General features: G+C 48.2%; 2 protein-coding genes across 4 annotated transcripts; one reads left to right on the forward strand and one right to left on the reverse strand.

Moving 5' to 3' along the window:
- Window positions 1–1,895: 1,895 nt before the first annotated feature.
- Window positions 1,896–9,776, reverse strand: Ccdc51 (coiled-coil domain containing 51). 3 transcript variants are annotated; one of them, XM_004833932.4, is made up of 4 exons: window positions 9,588–9,776; window positions 4,609–4,955; window positions 3,362–3,526; window positions 1,896–2,870 (listed from the first exon to the last, which is right to left on the reverse strand). In XM_004833932.4, the coding sequence occupies exons 2-4, from the start codon at window positions 4,912–4,914 to the stop codon at window positions 2,115–2,117; spliced, it is 1,227 nt and encodes a 408-aa protein (XP_004833989.1). In that variant the 5' UTR covers window positions 4,915–4,955; window positions 9,588–9,776; the 3' UTR covers window positions 1,896–2,114. The 3 variants fall into 3 exon arrangements, with proteins under 3 accessions (XP_004833989.1, XP_004833990.1, XP_021112408.1); XM_004833933.4 differs by having other exon boundaries at window positions 4,609–4,922; window positions 9,588–9,769; XM_021256749.2 differs by lacking the exon at window positions 4,609–4,955 and having other exon boundaries at window positions 9,588–9,760.
- Window positions 9,777–9,782: 6 nt separating this feature from the next.
- On the forward strand, window positions 9,783–13,607 carry Tma7 (translation machinery associated 7 homolog). The gene is made up of 4 exons (XM_087186026.1): window positions 9,783–9,948; window positions 10,054–10,109; window positions 10,194–10,281; window positions 13,397–13,607. The coding sequence occupies exons 1-4, from the start codon at window positions 9,933–9,935 to the stop codon at window positions 13,429–13,431; spliced, it is 195 nt and encodes a 64-aa protein (XP_087042152.1). The 5' UTR covers window positions 9,783–9,932; the 3' UTR covers window positions 13,432–13,607.
- Window positions 13,608–16,171: the final 2,564 nt, after the last annotated feature.

Below are 16,171 nucleotides of genomic sequence, written 5' to 3' on the forward strand. Positions count from 1 at the left end.
GATCTGGGTGTGCGCCATTCCGAAGCCGTGTAACCCGACACTCCCCTCCCTGGCCTGTTTGCTCACTGGCAGGTGGGGTGATACCACCCTTCGCCAGGCTGCCTGAGATGCACTAGCAAGGGCTCATTTCCTGCCTCTAGTCCCGGGACCCACCCGGAGCTGAGAAGCTGTGGGCAAGTGTAGACTCCCTCACCGGCAAACTCCTGAACCTTCTTGGGGAGGAAACTGGACGCAAGGGTTCTCTCGTGGAACCCATCTGACCTTGACTCCAGACTTGGCCCATCCTGAGGACTTTTGGAGGATTTTGGCACAAGGCCATTGGCACAGATTCCAGGGAGACAAAAGCAGTCACACACACCACCACCACCACCTAGAACATCAAGGGTCTCCCCAGGCTAGAGGGGCCAGTCTTCCACACTGGCCACTGTCCTAACACCACAGACCCCTCTTCCTAACCCTCTCATGGGTCTCCATTTGTCTGGTTTTCAAATCCCTCCTTCCCCAGGCACACCTCTAGCACCTGAGTCCAGATACCCAGCATCTTGTTGGCATCAGCATGGCAACCCCTCCCCCATTCCCTCACCCCCAGCCTCCAACCTCAGAGACTGCCAAACTGGCACTGCAGCTCTTCTAACATATTCTCTAACCTCATACTCTACACGCCTACACACACCCAGCTGCACCTCGGCCAGGGTAGTCAGCCCGAATTTCCTCAGCCCTTTGGCTTTCCAGCCTCCGCAGCTTGTGGGAGCCCCTTTTGTGTGCCTAGAATCCTCCCTTCCCCAAGTCCGCCCATGTGCACACCCTTTGGAACTTTACCTCTCTCCAGAGGGGAACTTGGACTCACTCTGTAGCCCTCCCCTTTACCCCATGGGTATGAACACTTAAGTGCAGTTGTTCCATCCCATGCCATTGTTGGGAACCACCACGTGCCAAAGATGGAGTGACCAAGGGTCTGGATGCTCAGAGGGTCAGAGAACCCAGGGGGCCATGTGGGCCACACTTGCTGCTCAGGACTGACCTCAAGTTGCAATAGGGAAGCACGCTCAGAAAATACTCTGGCCGCACAAGCTTCTGTGGAAGAGTTGGCTTTGCACAGGCACAAACCAACAGGCCCCCACCCACATACTTTAATGCAGCTGTAGTATGCCCCCAAAGGGTATTAGTGGGCTCTGCTGTGTGCCAGACCTCCAAAGTAAGGACAAAGTACCACTCCACAGCTCCTGTTTACTTAAGGACACCCACACCATTGAAACAGAGAGGTCAAGGGTTACCATTCCACTATGAAAAGGGAGAGGTCAGCGTTCTCAAGGTGGTTCCTCTCCATGCCTCATTGCACCCACCTTGGGGAGGCCCCCAGACTTAACTGCTTCTTCATTCACACTGCTGGTGGCCTAAGCTTTGCCCAGGCCTATTGCAGGTCCCTCCCAGGCTGTGTGGGAATAGGACTGTGCTGCCCAAAGCACACTACACCAGGGACCCAAACTGGCTAGCAATCTCTGTGATGTCCCCAGCAACATTTATTGACCATTCCCCTAATCTTTCCTGCTCTCCTCTGACCACTTCTCCAGTGTCAGAAACAGGAAGTTCTCCCCCAACACATACACACACACACACACACACACACACACACACCATGGCACAGAAGGCCAAACAGCAAGCTAGGTTCCACTCACTAGATTCCCCAGGCCATCTGACAGGTCTGAAAGCAGAGGGCAGGCCACGAAATTCAAAACAAAAATTCAGGCCTCAAGAGTAACCACATCCAAACCAGCCCCCAACAGGACTGAGAGAGGGTGAGAGAGGAACTGAAGGGGGTGATTTCCCTTACTCCAGGCCCAACCCTACAATCCCAGATCTCAGTTTTCAATGAACAGAACTCAGTCTCATGTAGCTTATTTTAAATAATATAAACTGTAAGACATTTTAATAAACATGAGCACATTGTTTTGATAATTAGGGTGAATAAGAATTACCTACAAAGCAAAGTATGCCTTCTGTGAGCCACATGAACGGTGCTGAGGCTAGTACAACTCAAGAGTCACTTCATTGCTCGGATTCATCAATGAAAGCCACTTTCACCCCATAGGCCATGAGGAGGCAGATCCAAAGGGTTAGCTGGCCTTGAACAGCATGTAGAGCACGGGCAGTGAGGCCAGAAATGTCATACAAGTGACCAATGTGCTGTAGATAGTGTTTCTGTTCACTTGGGCTTCCAGCCTCTGTTCCATGTTGGATAGGGCCAAGATCATGCTCCCGTGTGCCAGCAAGGAGCTGGGAAGAGCCCCGTCTCCTGGCTTCTCCAGGCCTGGGTGTGCTGTGGCCTCTGCAAGCCGAATCACCCCAACCATTTGGCTGCAAGTCTTATCCAGACCATTGAGCTGCTCTCGTAAACCTTCTAGACAAGAATAGACCTGCTGGGAATGACTAAGCTGCTCTTGTAAGGCAGATGAAAGGGAATCTGTGTGTCTCTCTCTGGTAGTGGAAACACCTGCTGGTGACCCAGAGCCCTGGCCCTGCCCGGTATGCACCAGCCCCTTCAGGTCCACCACGAGGTCACGGAGGTCCCTCTGCTGGAGGGAGTAGCTAGCTGCCTGGTCACGGATGGCCTCCTGGAGACTCAGGGGTCCCTTCTGTGCCTCCAGGAGTAAGGCCTTCAGCTCCTGTAGCCGTACACGGTTCACATAGGTGGAGCCAGCCACACCAATCAGGGCTCCCAGAACTGACCCGATGAGGGACCAGTTCTTAGTCCTTTCAGCCCTTGCACGCTCCTTCTCATGGCTCTCGCGCACAGCTGCAGAGAAGAGAGAGAACTTCTCACGCTCAGAGTCTTCTGCACCCACATAGGCTATGCGGAGCCTCTTCTCCTCCTGCAGAAGCAAAGCAATGTCACACAGCAGCAAAGGGCCCTGTGGCTGCAGCCACAAGCATGTAAGCCATTCCCCTAACCTTGGCTCCACCAACACCTGCTGCACAGATAAAGGCAGCATACACTTGGTCAGGTGCAGGAGCAGAGAACGGGAGTGTGGAGTGAGCAGCTTCATCTTCCCACTGGGCAGTCTTGGGTAGGCTGGGCATGCACTACACCCTGAAAATGTGTCTACAGGAAGCTATGTTCGGCGCTGCTTAGGCCAGCTCCTCCATTGGTACTCCCTTCTCAGTACAGGTCCCAGACTGTCAATCTACAGGGTAGAAAGGCCACAGAAGCCAGAGGCCCTATCCTTCCACAGGAACTTTCTAGTTTACCTCCTCACCAGACCTCTCACTACCAGGCCGTTCAGGATTCCAACCTGGCCCTCCATAATGGGCCAGGCTAGGGGCTCTGTGCAGGGGAAGAAGGGCTGCCTCCCAATAGCCCTACCTGCAGCATCCTGTGCTCCAGAGTAGCCAATTCCAGGTACTGATTGTCCTCCCTGGAGACACGGTCCAAGCGGTCCCTCACCTCCTTCAGCTTGGTCTGCTGAACTTCCAAGTCCTCCCGAGACTCTCGGACAAGCCCACGAGCTACCATGAACACTTTCTCTGCCTGCAGAGAGGATAGTGGAGGCTGTCAGACCCTTCTGTCCATTCCCACACAGGCCAGTTCTGTTGCCAAAAAGGCAGTGGCTAAGAAAAGGTCAGTGGGGTGTCAGCTGCAAAGAGTAGAAACAGTCCCGAAGACACTAATCCTGGCTTACTCAGTACTGCTCAAAGTGCAGCCGTGGGCCACGCCCACTGAAGCACAGGATTTGTCCATTCAAGCAGAAATAACATGCCCCTGAGAAACTTGAAAACAGCCAACAATGCATAAAATCTGTGTCCACTAAACCCAGCCAACTCTTATCTGATACAAACCACAAGAAAAAAGGCATGTGCTTCTACTATTTCCCGTGTGCTACCTTCTTTATGTTTCATAACACCATCAAGGGCCTTGCTATGGTTTATAGACCTGGAAACCTCAGGTCAGCCAAACTTACAATGTCCAAGGAGAAAGACAACAATGTGCTTCAAACCCTCAGCAGAACCCCAGCTTCTTCCCTCACTGTACTCCTCTGTGCCTGAGCAGGAGTAATAACAGAGGTGAACAGAATGCATTTCTGCTGCCAAAAGGACTTAACCACAAGCAGCTCTTTCTACCTCCCAATCTGATTTTTCCCAGTGACTTTCACCTTCACACAGTAAGGCAGCAACTCTCACCACCAGCCCGTCGTCCACCCCACCTCAGTCTGTAAAGGAGTGTTTGCTGGCATAATAGTGTTAGTGGATAGGGACTTGCTGATACACAGTGACAATTTTGAAGGAGCATTAGAGATACAGTTACATAGAAACCTTCACACCAGTAGTATCAGACCCAGGTTTCCACGTGAGGTAAAGTCAGATTCCTCTACTACTGATGTTTGTTGTTGTTTTTTTGTGGGGTTTTTTGGCACTGGAGATCGAACTCGGGACCTTGCGCTTGTGAGGCAGGCGCCGGAACCACTGAGCTAAATCCCCGGCTCTGATATTTGTTTAAGAAAAGGCACATCCGGATGACACCAGCACCGTGTGGCTGGTGACTTGTTGGCAAGGGTCAGTAAGCCCCATTTCCCAGGTCAGTGGCAGGTCCAATCTCCCAGGTTCTTTCCTCACCTCAGTCACATTTCCCTGGGCCTCTCGCACTTCATTGAGCCCCACAAATTCTTCATATCTGTCCCACCAAGTCTTGGCTATGGAGGCAGCTCGTTGCTGAATGCTTCGCCCCAGGGCTCTCCCCAGAGCTGGGAGACGATGATACAGGACTGCCTCCTCAGGGCGCTTCTCTCCGGGCTGGGTGGGGCCTGGGCTGCAGAGAGTCCTGGCTATAACAAAGTCCCTTCCAAGGAGGCCTCTCCGTATCAGTACATGGGGCACACTCACAATGTGCTGCATAGCAAATGCAGGACTGCAACCCATCATCGGGAGACCTGTGAGGGGATGCCACACAGATCAGCTCACAGCTGAGAAAAGATGGACACAAGTCAGGATTCAAGGCCTAGATAAGGTTCTGAACAAATTAATTTCCACTAAAATCATCTAAAGCAAGCCCCACTCTGTTGGTTCCAGAGACCTGTGACAAGAGATGATCAGATTCCCCCCAACTCCTGGACAATGAAACACAAACAGTGAAGAGTTCATATGGAACATCATGCCTTCCCCTTCCCTCCATGACACCACACAAACCAGACCCTTCACCTCCCTGCATTCCCCAGGACTCACTGATGTGACCTGGATGAAAATCCTGGTACTGTTTTCTAGTAATGTCAAAGAAATTTCTCAAACCAGTCGTGTCCATACTCACAAAGTCCCACAAACGTTCATAAAGACCCCTGGGAAATGACAGAACCAAGGGCAATTTGGGGAAGATTAAGATTCAGTGTCATTTCTATAACATCCCTGACTCCCTGAGGCTGCCTTGGCTCTGGGGAGGCAGGGTTGCCCTTACTCGTGAGGACCTACGGACAGGTCATTCATTATCTAAGGCAGAAAACTCAGCTCTCCTTTCAGAAGACAATTCCAGGGGAAGGACAGAATCTGCTTTTTCCACAGAGGACAGCTTTTCTTAGCTTCTCACCAACCATTCTCCTTCCCTCCAACCCCAACCCTGCTGGATCCCAAGTCCCAGTCCCACAGTCCCCATCTTCTGCAAGCTTTTCCCTTCCTCCCCAGCTCAGGCACTGCTCCAAGGTCAGGCTTCTCTATCAGGCTTTCGTTGATGTTTGGACCCTAATAACAGCTTCCTTGTATGACCCAGAGTACCCCAAAGAGAAGCCTATTCACATTCCCAAGAAAAAACAGCACCTCCCTCTATCCAACCCTGCCCCGCCAGGGGCTGATGCCAGCAGTTAGAGCGACACCTAGTGCCCAACAGGCCAGCGAAAAACAGAGGGACCTGAGGAGGGGAGAGAGGGAGAAGCGAGGTACAGAACAAAGGGCTTCGAGCTGTAGGGTGAACTGGAACACAGACCTGCCCACAGCACCCCAGCCTCCTCCTCATCCTCTGTGGAGAGGCTCAGGCCCTCTTGAAAACAAAACCTGGGCGGGAAGGGACATGCCTTCTGGTCAAAGTGGGCCCAAGATGAACAGTGCATCCCTGTGACAGTGATCCCAAACTGGTGCTGCTCCCCAGTCACCTGTCCCTGTTCCTAAGGCTGGGACCACACCCAGGAAGCACAGCAAGCATCTCCAGTGGAGGAGTGAGCTTCCCACGCCTCAGGGGAAGTCCCCAGGGCACACAGGCTGCACCCCCAAAACAGCCTGAAGGTGTTCCCTTCATCAAAGACCTGCAGCCCTGCGCCCACCAGGAACAGAACCCAGTCTCCTGCCCAGCAACACCCAGTAGAAAGGGTTTAGCACTTTGCTGTCACCATTTCCTCAACTCCCTTCTCTTTCGTTCCTATTCCATGATCACAGCTGCTCTCCTGGAGGCGTCTCAAAATTTCCACTTTGTTAGGTTTAGATTTCTGCTTCTAGATTTCTTCTCCAATCTTTCCGTAGCTTTCAATACACTCTTCCTGAAATCACTGCCCCTCTCAGCTTCTTCCAACCTTCACAGCCTCCTTTCCTGGCCTCTCTTCTACTAGTGTCCCACTCTTGGAGCCCAGGAGGGCTAGCCATCCCTGGCAGAGATGACAGCTGTAACCTCCTGCACAATCTTGGCTTCCCCTGCCCTCCCCAGCCTTCTCCAGCCCAAGGATCTGATAACTTGAGTCAGACCACACCCTTCTGGTTAAAGCCCCTCATAGCTCCCAGCTCACCTGGCACTAACTCCAGGCCTGGCAGTCACCAACAAGACCAGTACCTCTTAGCCCTCACCTTTTCTCTTTCTCCATCACCGTACTCTGCTCCAGCCACCCTGACATGCTAAGCATGATCCTGCCACAGGATTTGGGCCCTGCTTCCTGCCCACTTAGACCACTCTTCTGGGGCAGGTCTACACAGATCACCTTGACATCTATGTCTTTGCTCATACGTTACATCTCAGTAAGGCCTTCCTTGACCACTCCATTTCTGGCCATCTTTCCTGCTTCATTTTTCTACATATTTCCTAGTAGAAAAGCTCAGTGACAGTTGGGGCCCTATGAGAAAACATGTCAGTAACTCCTACATTACCTCTCCATTCTAGTCCCTCCCCTCAACCTCCCCCACGCCCACCCCATGGCCTATACCATATTCTCTCCCACCATTCAGTTATTGAATGAAGTAAGACCTCTCCACAACCGCATATTTCTTTTTCTTTTTTTTTTGGTTGAGACAAAGTCTTGCTATGTAGCTCAAGCTGGCTTTGAACTCACTATGTAGTCTAGGCTGGCCTTGGCTTCTCGGTGATCCTCTTGCCTCAGCCTCCCCAGTGCTAAGATTACAAGCATGCTCCACCATGCCCAGCATCTCTGCTCCTCTTAACCATCAGATACTTTGAGAGATTGATCACCGTTGATCTCCAGCTACCCTCCTCCAACTCTCTCATAAGCCCTTTCTGCTCTGGCCTTCATGTCTACCATGCCACTGGAACAGCTCTTGTCCAGGTCACCGCCACACTGCTAAATCCAATGGCCAGTTCTCAGGCCTAATCTCACTTGTCCTGTCAGCAGCCTGTGCCTTATCATAGGTCCCGCTCCTTCAAACATTGTTCTCACTTGCCTTCCAGTTCTCCCTCATTTTCCTAACCTCCATAAACTGTCACACCCCAATGTTCAGTGCTCAGACTCATTGCTCATACAGTTTTCTGGTTTTAAAAATGCTACAGGAGCCAGGCATGGTGGCTCACATCTATAATCCCAGCGTTTGGGAGACTGAGCCAGAAGAACTACCACAAGTTCGAGGCCTGTTTAAGCTACATAGTGAGTTCCAAGGCTATCCTTGAACATAGCCAGATCCCATCTGAAAATTAATTAATTAATAAATATAAAAATGGTATGGGTCTGTAGGTATAGCTCAATGGCAGAGTATTTGCTCAGCATCCACAAGGCCCTGGCTTTGATCTTCAGCACACCAAACAAAAACTATACTTTTGACTTTTCTGGCCCAGGCTTTTCAGGATTCTAGGCTCAGTTATTGAACTGCCCAACCTATATCTCTGCTTGAAAATCTATTGGAATCTCACCTTTCCCTCACAAATCTGCTTCTCCTCCAGCTTTCTCCATCTTAGTTGATGGCAACCCCAAGACCAAATTCTCAGGCCAAAAACCTCACATCATCCCTAACTTCTCACTGTTCTTCTACTTCACATCCAATCTATCAGCAATTGCCTACTGGCTTCCTAAACCTAGGCAGGATTCCTCTTCCTATCTCTGTCTGCTTCCAAGTAATCCCAATGACCAACATCCCTTGCCTGCATCCCAAGTCTAACAGGTCTCCCCATCAACAGAGCAGCTAGTGGTCCTTTAAAAAACACAGGTAATATCACATCTCTCTCTACTCAAATCCTGCAACCATTCCCCACTTCTTTCAAGGAAAAGCCAGTCTTTTCCATGACCTAAAGGGGACCCACCTCTAGCTTTCATTCCTCTCTGACCTCCTGTCCCACTATCTCCCTTTCCTCACTTGAGACCAGTCATGTGGACAATTTTGGCTATATAACATTTTAGGCCAGTAATGGTGAAACTTTTAGAGCTTTCAATGATAACAATCAGCCAGCTGAGGCACTTGCGCCACAGATTCACCACCAGTGCTGTAGGCTATTTTCACATCAGAGCCTTGGCATCAGCTATTCACTGCACTGCTTGCTCCCTGGCTCCTCACCCCCCAGCTCAGCCTTCTTTTTAAATTCTGTTCAAATGCCAGCTCCTGCGATCTTTCCTAAACATACTATCAGAAATTGCTGGGCCGGGGATTTTGCTCAGTGGTTCCTCCACCTACCTCGAAAGCACAAGGTCCTGAGTTAGATCCCTGGTACCAAAAAAAAAAAGAAAGAAAAAAAAGAAATTGCCATCCCGGCCCAGCATTGTGACACACATACCTGTAATCCCAACACTCTGAAAGGCTGAGACAGAGGATCACAAATTTGAGCCTAGCCTAGGCAATTTAAGACTCTTACCAAGATCCTGTCTCAAATTAAAAAAAAGAAAAAAAAAAAAATCCAGGCCAGCGCTCGGGAGATTGAAGCAGTAGGATCGCTTCGTGTTCGAGGCCACCCTGAGCTCTATAGTGAGTTCAAGGCCAGCCTGAACTATGTAGTGAGACCTTGTCCAAAAAAAAAAAGAGAGAGAGAGAGAGCTGGGATGTAGCACAGTGCAAAGGCCCTGGATTCAATCCCCAGTTTGGGAAGTAAAAGAACAAAGACAAAATCGCCACAGCACCCCTTACCTTCCCTGCTTCATTTGCTATAGTCTGTCTCACTTCCTACAATATTAACTCTGCCAGGACTGAAGTTTTGTTCCCAGCTTTATCTCCAGTGCCTAGAACACGATCTACACAGAATATATGCTCAACAAAAATGTACTGGATAAATACACAGAATTCTCAGTCAGTCTGCTTATTTTCTGAACCGCACACTTCCAACCGGGCTTCCAGAATTCTAAGAGACCATGATCCAGGCCCCGCCCACGGCTGTCTCTATCCAGCCCAGGTGCCACCGGGTCCCAGGAACTCACCTTTGCGCAAGTCCACCCCTCTATTCACTGTGTTCTTCTGTCCCGTGCGCGACCTATCTTGGTTCCCCTTCGTAGTTCCAGATCGCCCCGGGAGGAACCGCCCTCCTTCCAAACTGGCCGCCCACCCAGCCTACCGAGCAGGAGCCTAACCCGGTGGACCGGCTGCCACTCAGTTAACCTCTGACCCATTAGCGCCCACCCCCGGGGAGCCTCATCCTGTAGTTGAAGAGCGGCTTCCGGCTCGGCAGCCAATCCACGGGTGCGTGTCGCCATATACGCGTAGGGGGCGCGCCGGTGGCCGAGTTGCTGGCTTTTGAACCCGTTTCCGGAGAGTGTGCGGGCGCCATGTCCGGCCGCGAAGGTGAGCGTGTGGGGTGTGGGGTGTGGGGTGTGGGGTGTGAGGCAAGGGACGAAAGAAAGAGGGCGGGCGGCGGGGCCGAGCTGAGTGCGCACGTGTCGCCTACAGGTGGCAAGAAAAAGCCCTTGAAACAGCCCAAGAAACAGACCAAGGAGATGGACGAGGTGAGCGCGGGCTCCCAGACGCGGAGGGAAGCCGAGGGGTGGGAGACCCGCCTGTTGTGAACCCGTCGCCCTCTCTCCCCACAGGAAGATAGAGCGTTCAAACAGAAGCAAAAAGAGGAGCAGAAGAAACTCGAGGAGCTAAAAACGAAGGCTGCGGGAAGGGGTCCCCTGGGTAAGTGCGCGCTGAGCAGGACCGAGGCCCCGCTCATCCTTGCTGCCTCTTCGGGGAACTGGGGTCTGGGTACCTGGCGGCCTCTCCGCCCAGTCAGCCTTGGGCTTTCATTCTGTACGGAAGGTGCAGAAATGTGCCCCACAGATTCTGACAGGTAAGTTTCTGAGTATTCTCCACAATTTCTTGCCCCAAGTTTTTAAGTCACTGTCTTTTTTGCTTACAACCTTACTTAGAACTTTTGTTTACTGCTTGTATTATCTGTAATAAATGATAAAGCATCCAGAGTCACTTCTGGGTGCATCTAGTTGGCTTGCTATTGTTCCACTTGATTTTGTAACCAAACCTACCATTTTGCTTTTTCCTTTATATGAGAGTAATGGATTACATAGGTCTCAAAAGATTCTTCAAGCCCAGCAGGGGTAATGTATAAAGTACTTTTTTTTTTTTTTTGAGACAAAGTCTCAGTGTGGTCCAAGCTGTCCTTGAACTCTCAGTGATCCTCCCCTCTTACCCTCCTGAGTGCTGGGGTTACAAGTATGTGCCACCACACTTGGCTTAATGTGCTCACTCCCCACCAGCACCAGGGATTGAACTCGTGACCTTGCACTTTCCAGGTAGGCACAGTGCCACTGAGCTAGATCCACGGCCCTTAATGTGCTTTGTTTTGTTTTGTTTTGTTACCAGTGATCGAACTTGGGACCTTGCGCTTTCGAGGCAGGCGCTGGAACCACTGAGCTAAATCCCCAGCCCTAATGTTCTTTATAAACATTTACATTTGTACATTTTTGAACATTTGCATTTTTCAGACTAGTGATTATTTCATTTACAGTTTTTTATTACCCCCACACGGGAAATCGAACTCAGTACCTTGCAGTTGCCAGACAGACATGGTGCCACTGAGCTAAATCCCTGGCCCCCTTTACAGTTATTTATCCCATGTTTGAGCATTCTGAGCCACACAGGGTGTGATGGAGGGAAAGATAATGGAAATATCAGCCAGGGCTTCCCAAAACTCCTATCCCAGTGGATTCGGTCCATTATTATTTTATGATAGTGTTGTGGTTTTTTTTTTTTTGGTACCGGGGATTGAACTTGGGTCCTTGCGCTTGCCCAGCAGGCAGTGAAACCACTGAGCTAAATCCCCGGCTAGTCCATTATTATTTGCCCACACAGTGCTAGGATTCTTCCTGTTGAGATTGATATCTATTATCTTTCACCTTCCCTTAATCTGTAATCATGTATAGGGAGAAAGCCAGTCCTTCATGAAACCCTGTGCAAATTAAGCATCCTTAATCTGAAAACCCAAAGTGCTCCTATATCCAAAATGTTTTTGAATGCAGATGTGTTAGTTCAATCCCTGGTACCAAAAAGAAAAATCTGTAACAAATCAGCCAAGGGTTCTTTTACTCAATTTGGATGAAAATCATAAAATTGACATGTTAGTGAATGGCGTCAGAGGAGTTCCCCCAAGGAGGACATGAGAATCCCAAGTTGCCCACCCCTTATGGGGATAGGATTACCTTTTAAGGTTTTGCTCGGGTGGGGTAGGGGCTGGTAACTTGCCAGTGGGTCATGAAGTTATCCCAGTACTCTGGGAGGCCAAGGCAGGACCATTGCAAATTTGAGCCCTAGACAGTTTAGGAACTTGGCAAGACCCTGTCTCAAAAAAATAAAAGGGGCTGAGGATGTAGTTCAGTGTGAAGGGCCTAGGTTCAATCCCTAGTACCAGAAGGAGGAAAAAGACATGGGTCAGTGGTTGTTCTTACCCTTGAGACATCCTGGCTTCTCACTGCAGTTTTAACACATGTGGTCCTGTGATGATAAAAGTAGGGAATGCTGGAGTATTTCATACATTGTTAGTAAGGGAGGGGAGAAAGAGGTGGTCTCCATCTTTAGTGGATAAGGGTTCTTGGATTAAGGTCTAAGATTCCACATCTCTTGTTCTATGAGGGTACCTGTTTTATTTCACATGGACTAAAACTACTATATAAAGTCACCTTCAGGCAATGTGAATGGGGGTATGTGAAACATAAATGAATTTTGTGTTTAAACTTAGATCCAGTACCCCAATATATCTTATTTTGCATATGCAAATGTTCCAAAATCCAAAACACTTTGGGTTCTAAGCATTTTAGATAGGAGATAATCAACCAACTTGTGTTTTGTTTTTAAGATTTTTTTTTTTTACAGCCCTTTTGTATCTTCATTCCTGTATTAGGCATACTGCTTATTAATTACCTACTGGGTGTCAAATGTCATTTGTAAATTGAGTAATATACAGGCCTTTGTTTTATTTTTTTGACACAGAGGGTTATGTAGTTCAGGCTGGCCTTGAACTTGCTGTGATCCTACCTCAGCCTCCCGAGTGCTAGGGTTACATGTGTGTGACACCACACCCAGCAACATATAGGCACATGCCTGTAATTTTAACTCTTGACAAATCAAGGCAGAAGAATTACAAATTCAAGCCTAGCCTGTACAACTTAGCAAAACCCTGTCTCAATAATAATAATTTAGGGGCCGGAGATTTAGCTCAGTGGTTCTACCACCTGCCTCAAAAGCGCAAGGTCCAGAGTTCGATCCCCGGTACAAATAATAATAATAATAATAATAATAATTTAAAAGGGCTGAGTATATAGCTCAGGCCAAAGGCCCTGGGTTCAGTCCATAGTGCACCCCCCAGAAAAATTATAAATGCAGTGAGTTAACAAGACCACAAAAACATAATATGAGATATAGCATAATGTAATGTGGCAGTATTGACCTAGTAGTCAGGCTATCCAGATTGGAGTTCTGGTTCATCACATACCAGCTTCTAACCCTGAACAACACCAAATATTAAGACTTGTTATCTGTGAAGTGGGTTGCTGTGACACAATGAATGACATACACAACAGTGTAGATATGGAACAACATTACAGCCATTGCTTGTTCCCCTTCCTCAATCTCATTCTGCCTTTGCCCAAAATAGATACTAGGAAACTGCTTTTCATGCCTATGTCAAAGTGAATGCACAGTACAAGAACCAAGCCTTACTAGTCCCACATCAAACCCATGGGTTTTTACCATAAGAACTGTATTATTCAGTAAGTGATTTTTTTTTCCCCTTTTGCAGCTACAGGTGGAATTAAGAAATCTGGCAAAAAATAAATTGTTCCTTGTGCCTAAGATGATGGTGACCCTTGATTCCATTCCTATTCAAATACCTGGATTCCCTGCCATAACATCTTTTGACACCTAGGACTAGAATGAAGTGTCTTCTTGGAGTCTGCTGTACATTTAACAATAAAGTTTTGTAAAAAAAATAAATAAAAAATCATACAGTGGCTTATTGTCTCTCTAGTTTTCATTCAGCCTTTCCTACCTCACCTGTGAATTTAAAGTAAACCCAGCCTATAATTCTGACATAGTCTGCTCATTGATCTTTGTTCTATACCCTGAATTCCCTATCATCTGGCATTAAACCAGTTTATTTGAAAAACAGTTATTCTGGTATGGTTATATATTCAACAGAATACCTTACCTGAGGTTAGTGGAAGAATTTGTACTTTAGGAAGAAAAAAATCCTTTCTGTTCTAATACTCAATTTGCAATATGGTTCAATTGAGTTACCACCTGTTCACATAAGGAGTCCACTTTGGGCAGACACAGGTGTGTACCCGTGAACACAGCTCCTTTTGTCAAGGACCCTGTCTGTTGTGATAGGTACACATGATACATACTATGGAGGGGGGAAATGGGAGAGAAGAGGCCAGAATCTAAGAACTAGATGCTCTTCAAGGCTGCATGTCAACTAGGGCTGCAGAAAAGGTCCTTGCTGGCTTTTTGAGTCTTGCTATGTAGTCCAGGCCTTGAACGCTACATAGTCTAAGGTAGCCTCAAACTCACAGTGACCCTCCTGCCTCAGCTTCCCAAGGGCTAGGATTACAGGTGTGGGCCATGAAGCCAGGCTTCCTATATCTTACAGCCCACATTTAGTCCACCAAAAGAAAATCTGGCCTTACCATATTCCTTCCAATACTATCTCTCCATTCTATAATCTATCCAGATGATTGTCATCACCCCCAAATTTATTTTCTTTCCCTTACCATTGCTTTGCTGCAATCTAATCTTCACTTGAAACCCAGAGTTAATTTACTAGGCCGTAAGTCACTTTCTGCTTGACTTACTCTTCAGTCACTTCTTAGAACAAAAGCCAAAGTTCTTAAAATTACCGATGAGGCCATATAGGCTTTAGACACCACTCCTTTCCCTCTGATCTCTGCTATCCAGCTCACTGGTCTATCTCCAGCCAGAGTAGCCAGTGTTTCAGGCAAGCTTCTGCTTCACTGTATTTTTACCAACTCTTCTGCCTGTCAGAGTCCTAGATACTGGACACTCCCTTTAGAGAACTGAACTCAACCATCACAATAGTGACCTCTAATCACTAATTCCATCACCTCACCTTGGTTTGTTTTTTCTCCTGACACTTGATTATCATCTGACACCTCTGACCACAGTGTAAACTTGAGGACAGAACCCATCCATATGTGTTTACTGAAACACTGACATGAGAAGCACAAGCCTTTTGATTTCCCCTCCTGGCCCTGGTACAAATATGGGAATAATGGTAAATTTCCTCTGAGAATGTGGGTTGTTTTTTTTTTTGTGCTGGGGATCGAACTCGGGACCTTGCGCTTGCGAGGCAGGCGCCAGAACCACTGAGCTAAATCCCTGGGCCGAGAATGTGTTTTTAAAAAGGACTCTAGGGCAGGGGATTTAGCTCAGTGATTCCGGAGCCTGCCTTGCAAACGCAAGCTCCCGAGTTTGATCTCAGGTACCAAAAAAAAAAAAAAGGACTCTAGTGCCAGGCATGGTGGCAAACACATGTAATCCCAGCACTCTGGAGGCTGAGGCAGGAGGATCACCACAAGTTCAAAGCCAGCCTAAATTACACAGCTAGACCCTGTCAAAAAAAAAAAAATCTAGAATCATTTTGAGACTGCTATATCAAGACTGAAATTGGTTTGGGGCTTTTTTGTTTGTCCAGGCTGATCTCAAACTCATGATCCTCCTGCTTCAGACTTGAGTAGCTGGTATTTATAGGCATGCCATTGCACCCGACCTAGAAAGGGTTTTGATAGATTGAAACCTGTTTTATGACTACAGTGTAGCAGGTATTAATAGAAAACAAAAACCTATACCAGCTTGCTGTGGTCCTCTCCAGAAAGTTGTACAGCCAGCAGCATCTTCTTTGGGGTTTAAGCATTCCCTACGGGGCACCCAGACCAGCACTGATGAAAACAACCCTTCTGAGTATTAATAACAGTACACTGAACCTAGAAGGAAGTTACTTCTTTTCTGATTGGTGGACCCTAATTTCTGTTGACAAATGAACAAGCCTGTCTCCAGACCCAGAGACCTGCAGCAATTAAGACAATTTAAACATTCAGGCCAGGTACAGGGGTATGTGCTTGTACTCCCAATAAGTGGGAGGCTGAGGCAGGAGGATCACTCAGAATTTGAGGACAGTTTGGGCTAGTGAGACGCTGTCAAAAAAAAAAAAATTTTTTTTGAGCCTGCCCAACCTGGGCAACTTAGCAAGACCTGTCTCAAAATTAGGGCAGGGGATGTAACTCAGTACAAACACCTTAGGTGGTTCAATCCCAGTACCAGGAAAAAATTTTTCAGTGTCCAAGCAGCTATCTTAGGGAACCTACCAGTTGCTTTAAAAAACTAAACTAGCTAGGGCCTGGGATTTAGCTCAGTGGCAGCATGCCTGCCTGGAAAGCACAAGGTCATGAGTTTGATCCCCAGTACAAAAAAAAAAAACTAAACTAGCTAGGCATAGTGGCACATGCTTGTAATCCTAGCACTTGAGAGGCTGAGGCAGGAGTGCTGCAAGTGTGAG

This window comes from Heterocephalus glaber, unplaced genomic scaffold (genome assembly GCF_053883595.1).
Source record: "Heterocephalus glaber isolate CG9 unplaced genomic scaffold, H.glaber_assembly_v1.0 deba00001504, whole genome shotgun sequence".
Classification (NCBI taxonomy): Eukaryota; Metazoa; Chordata; class Mammalia; order Rodentia; family Bathyergidae; genus Heterocephalus; species Heterocephalus glaber.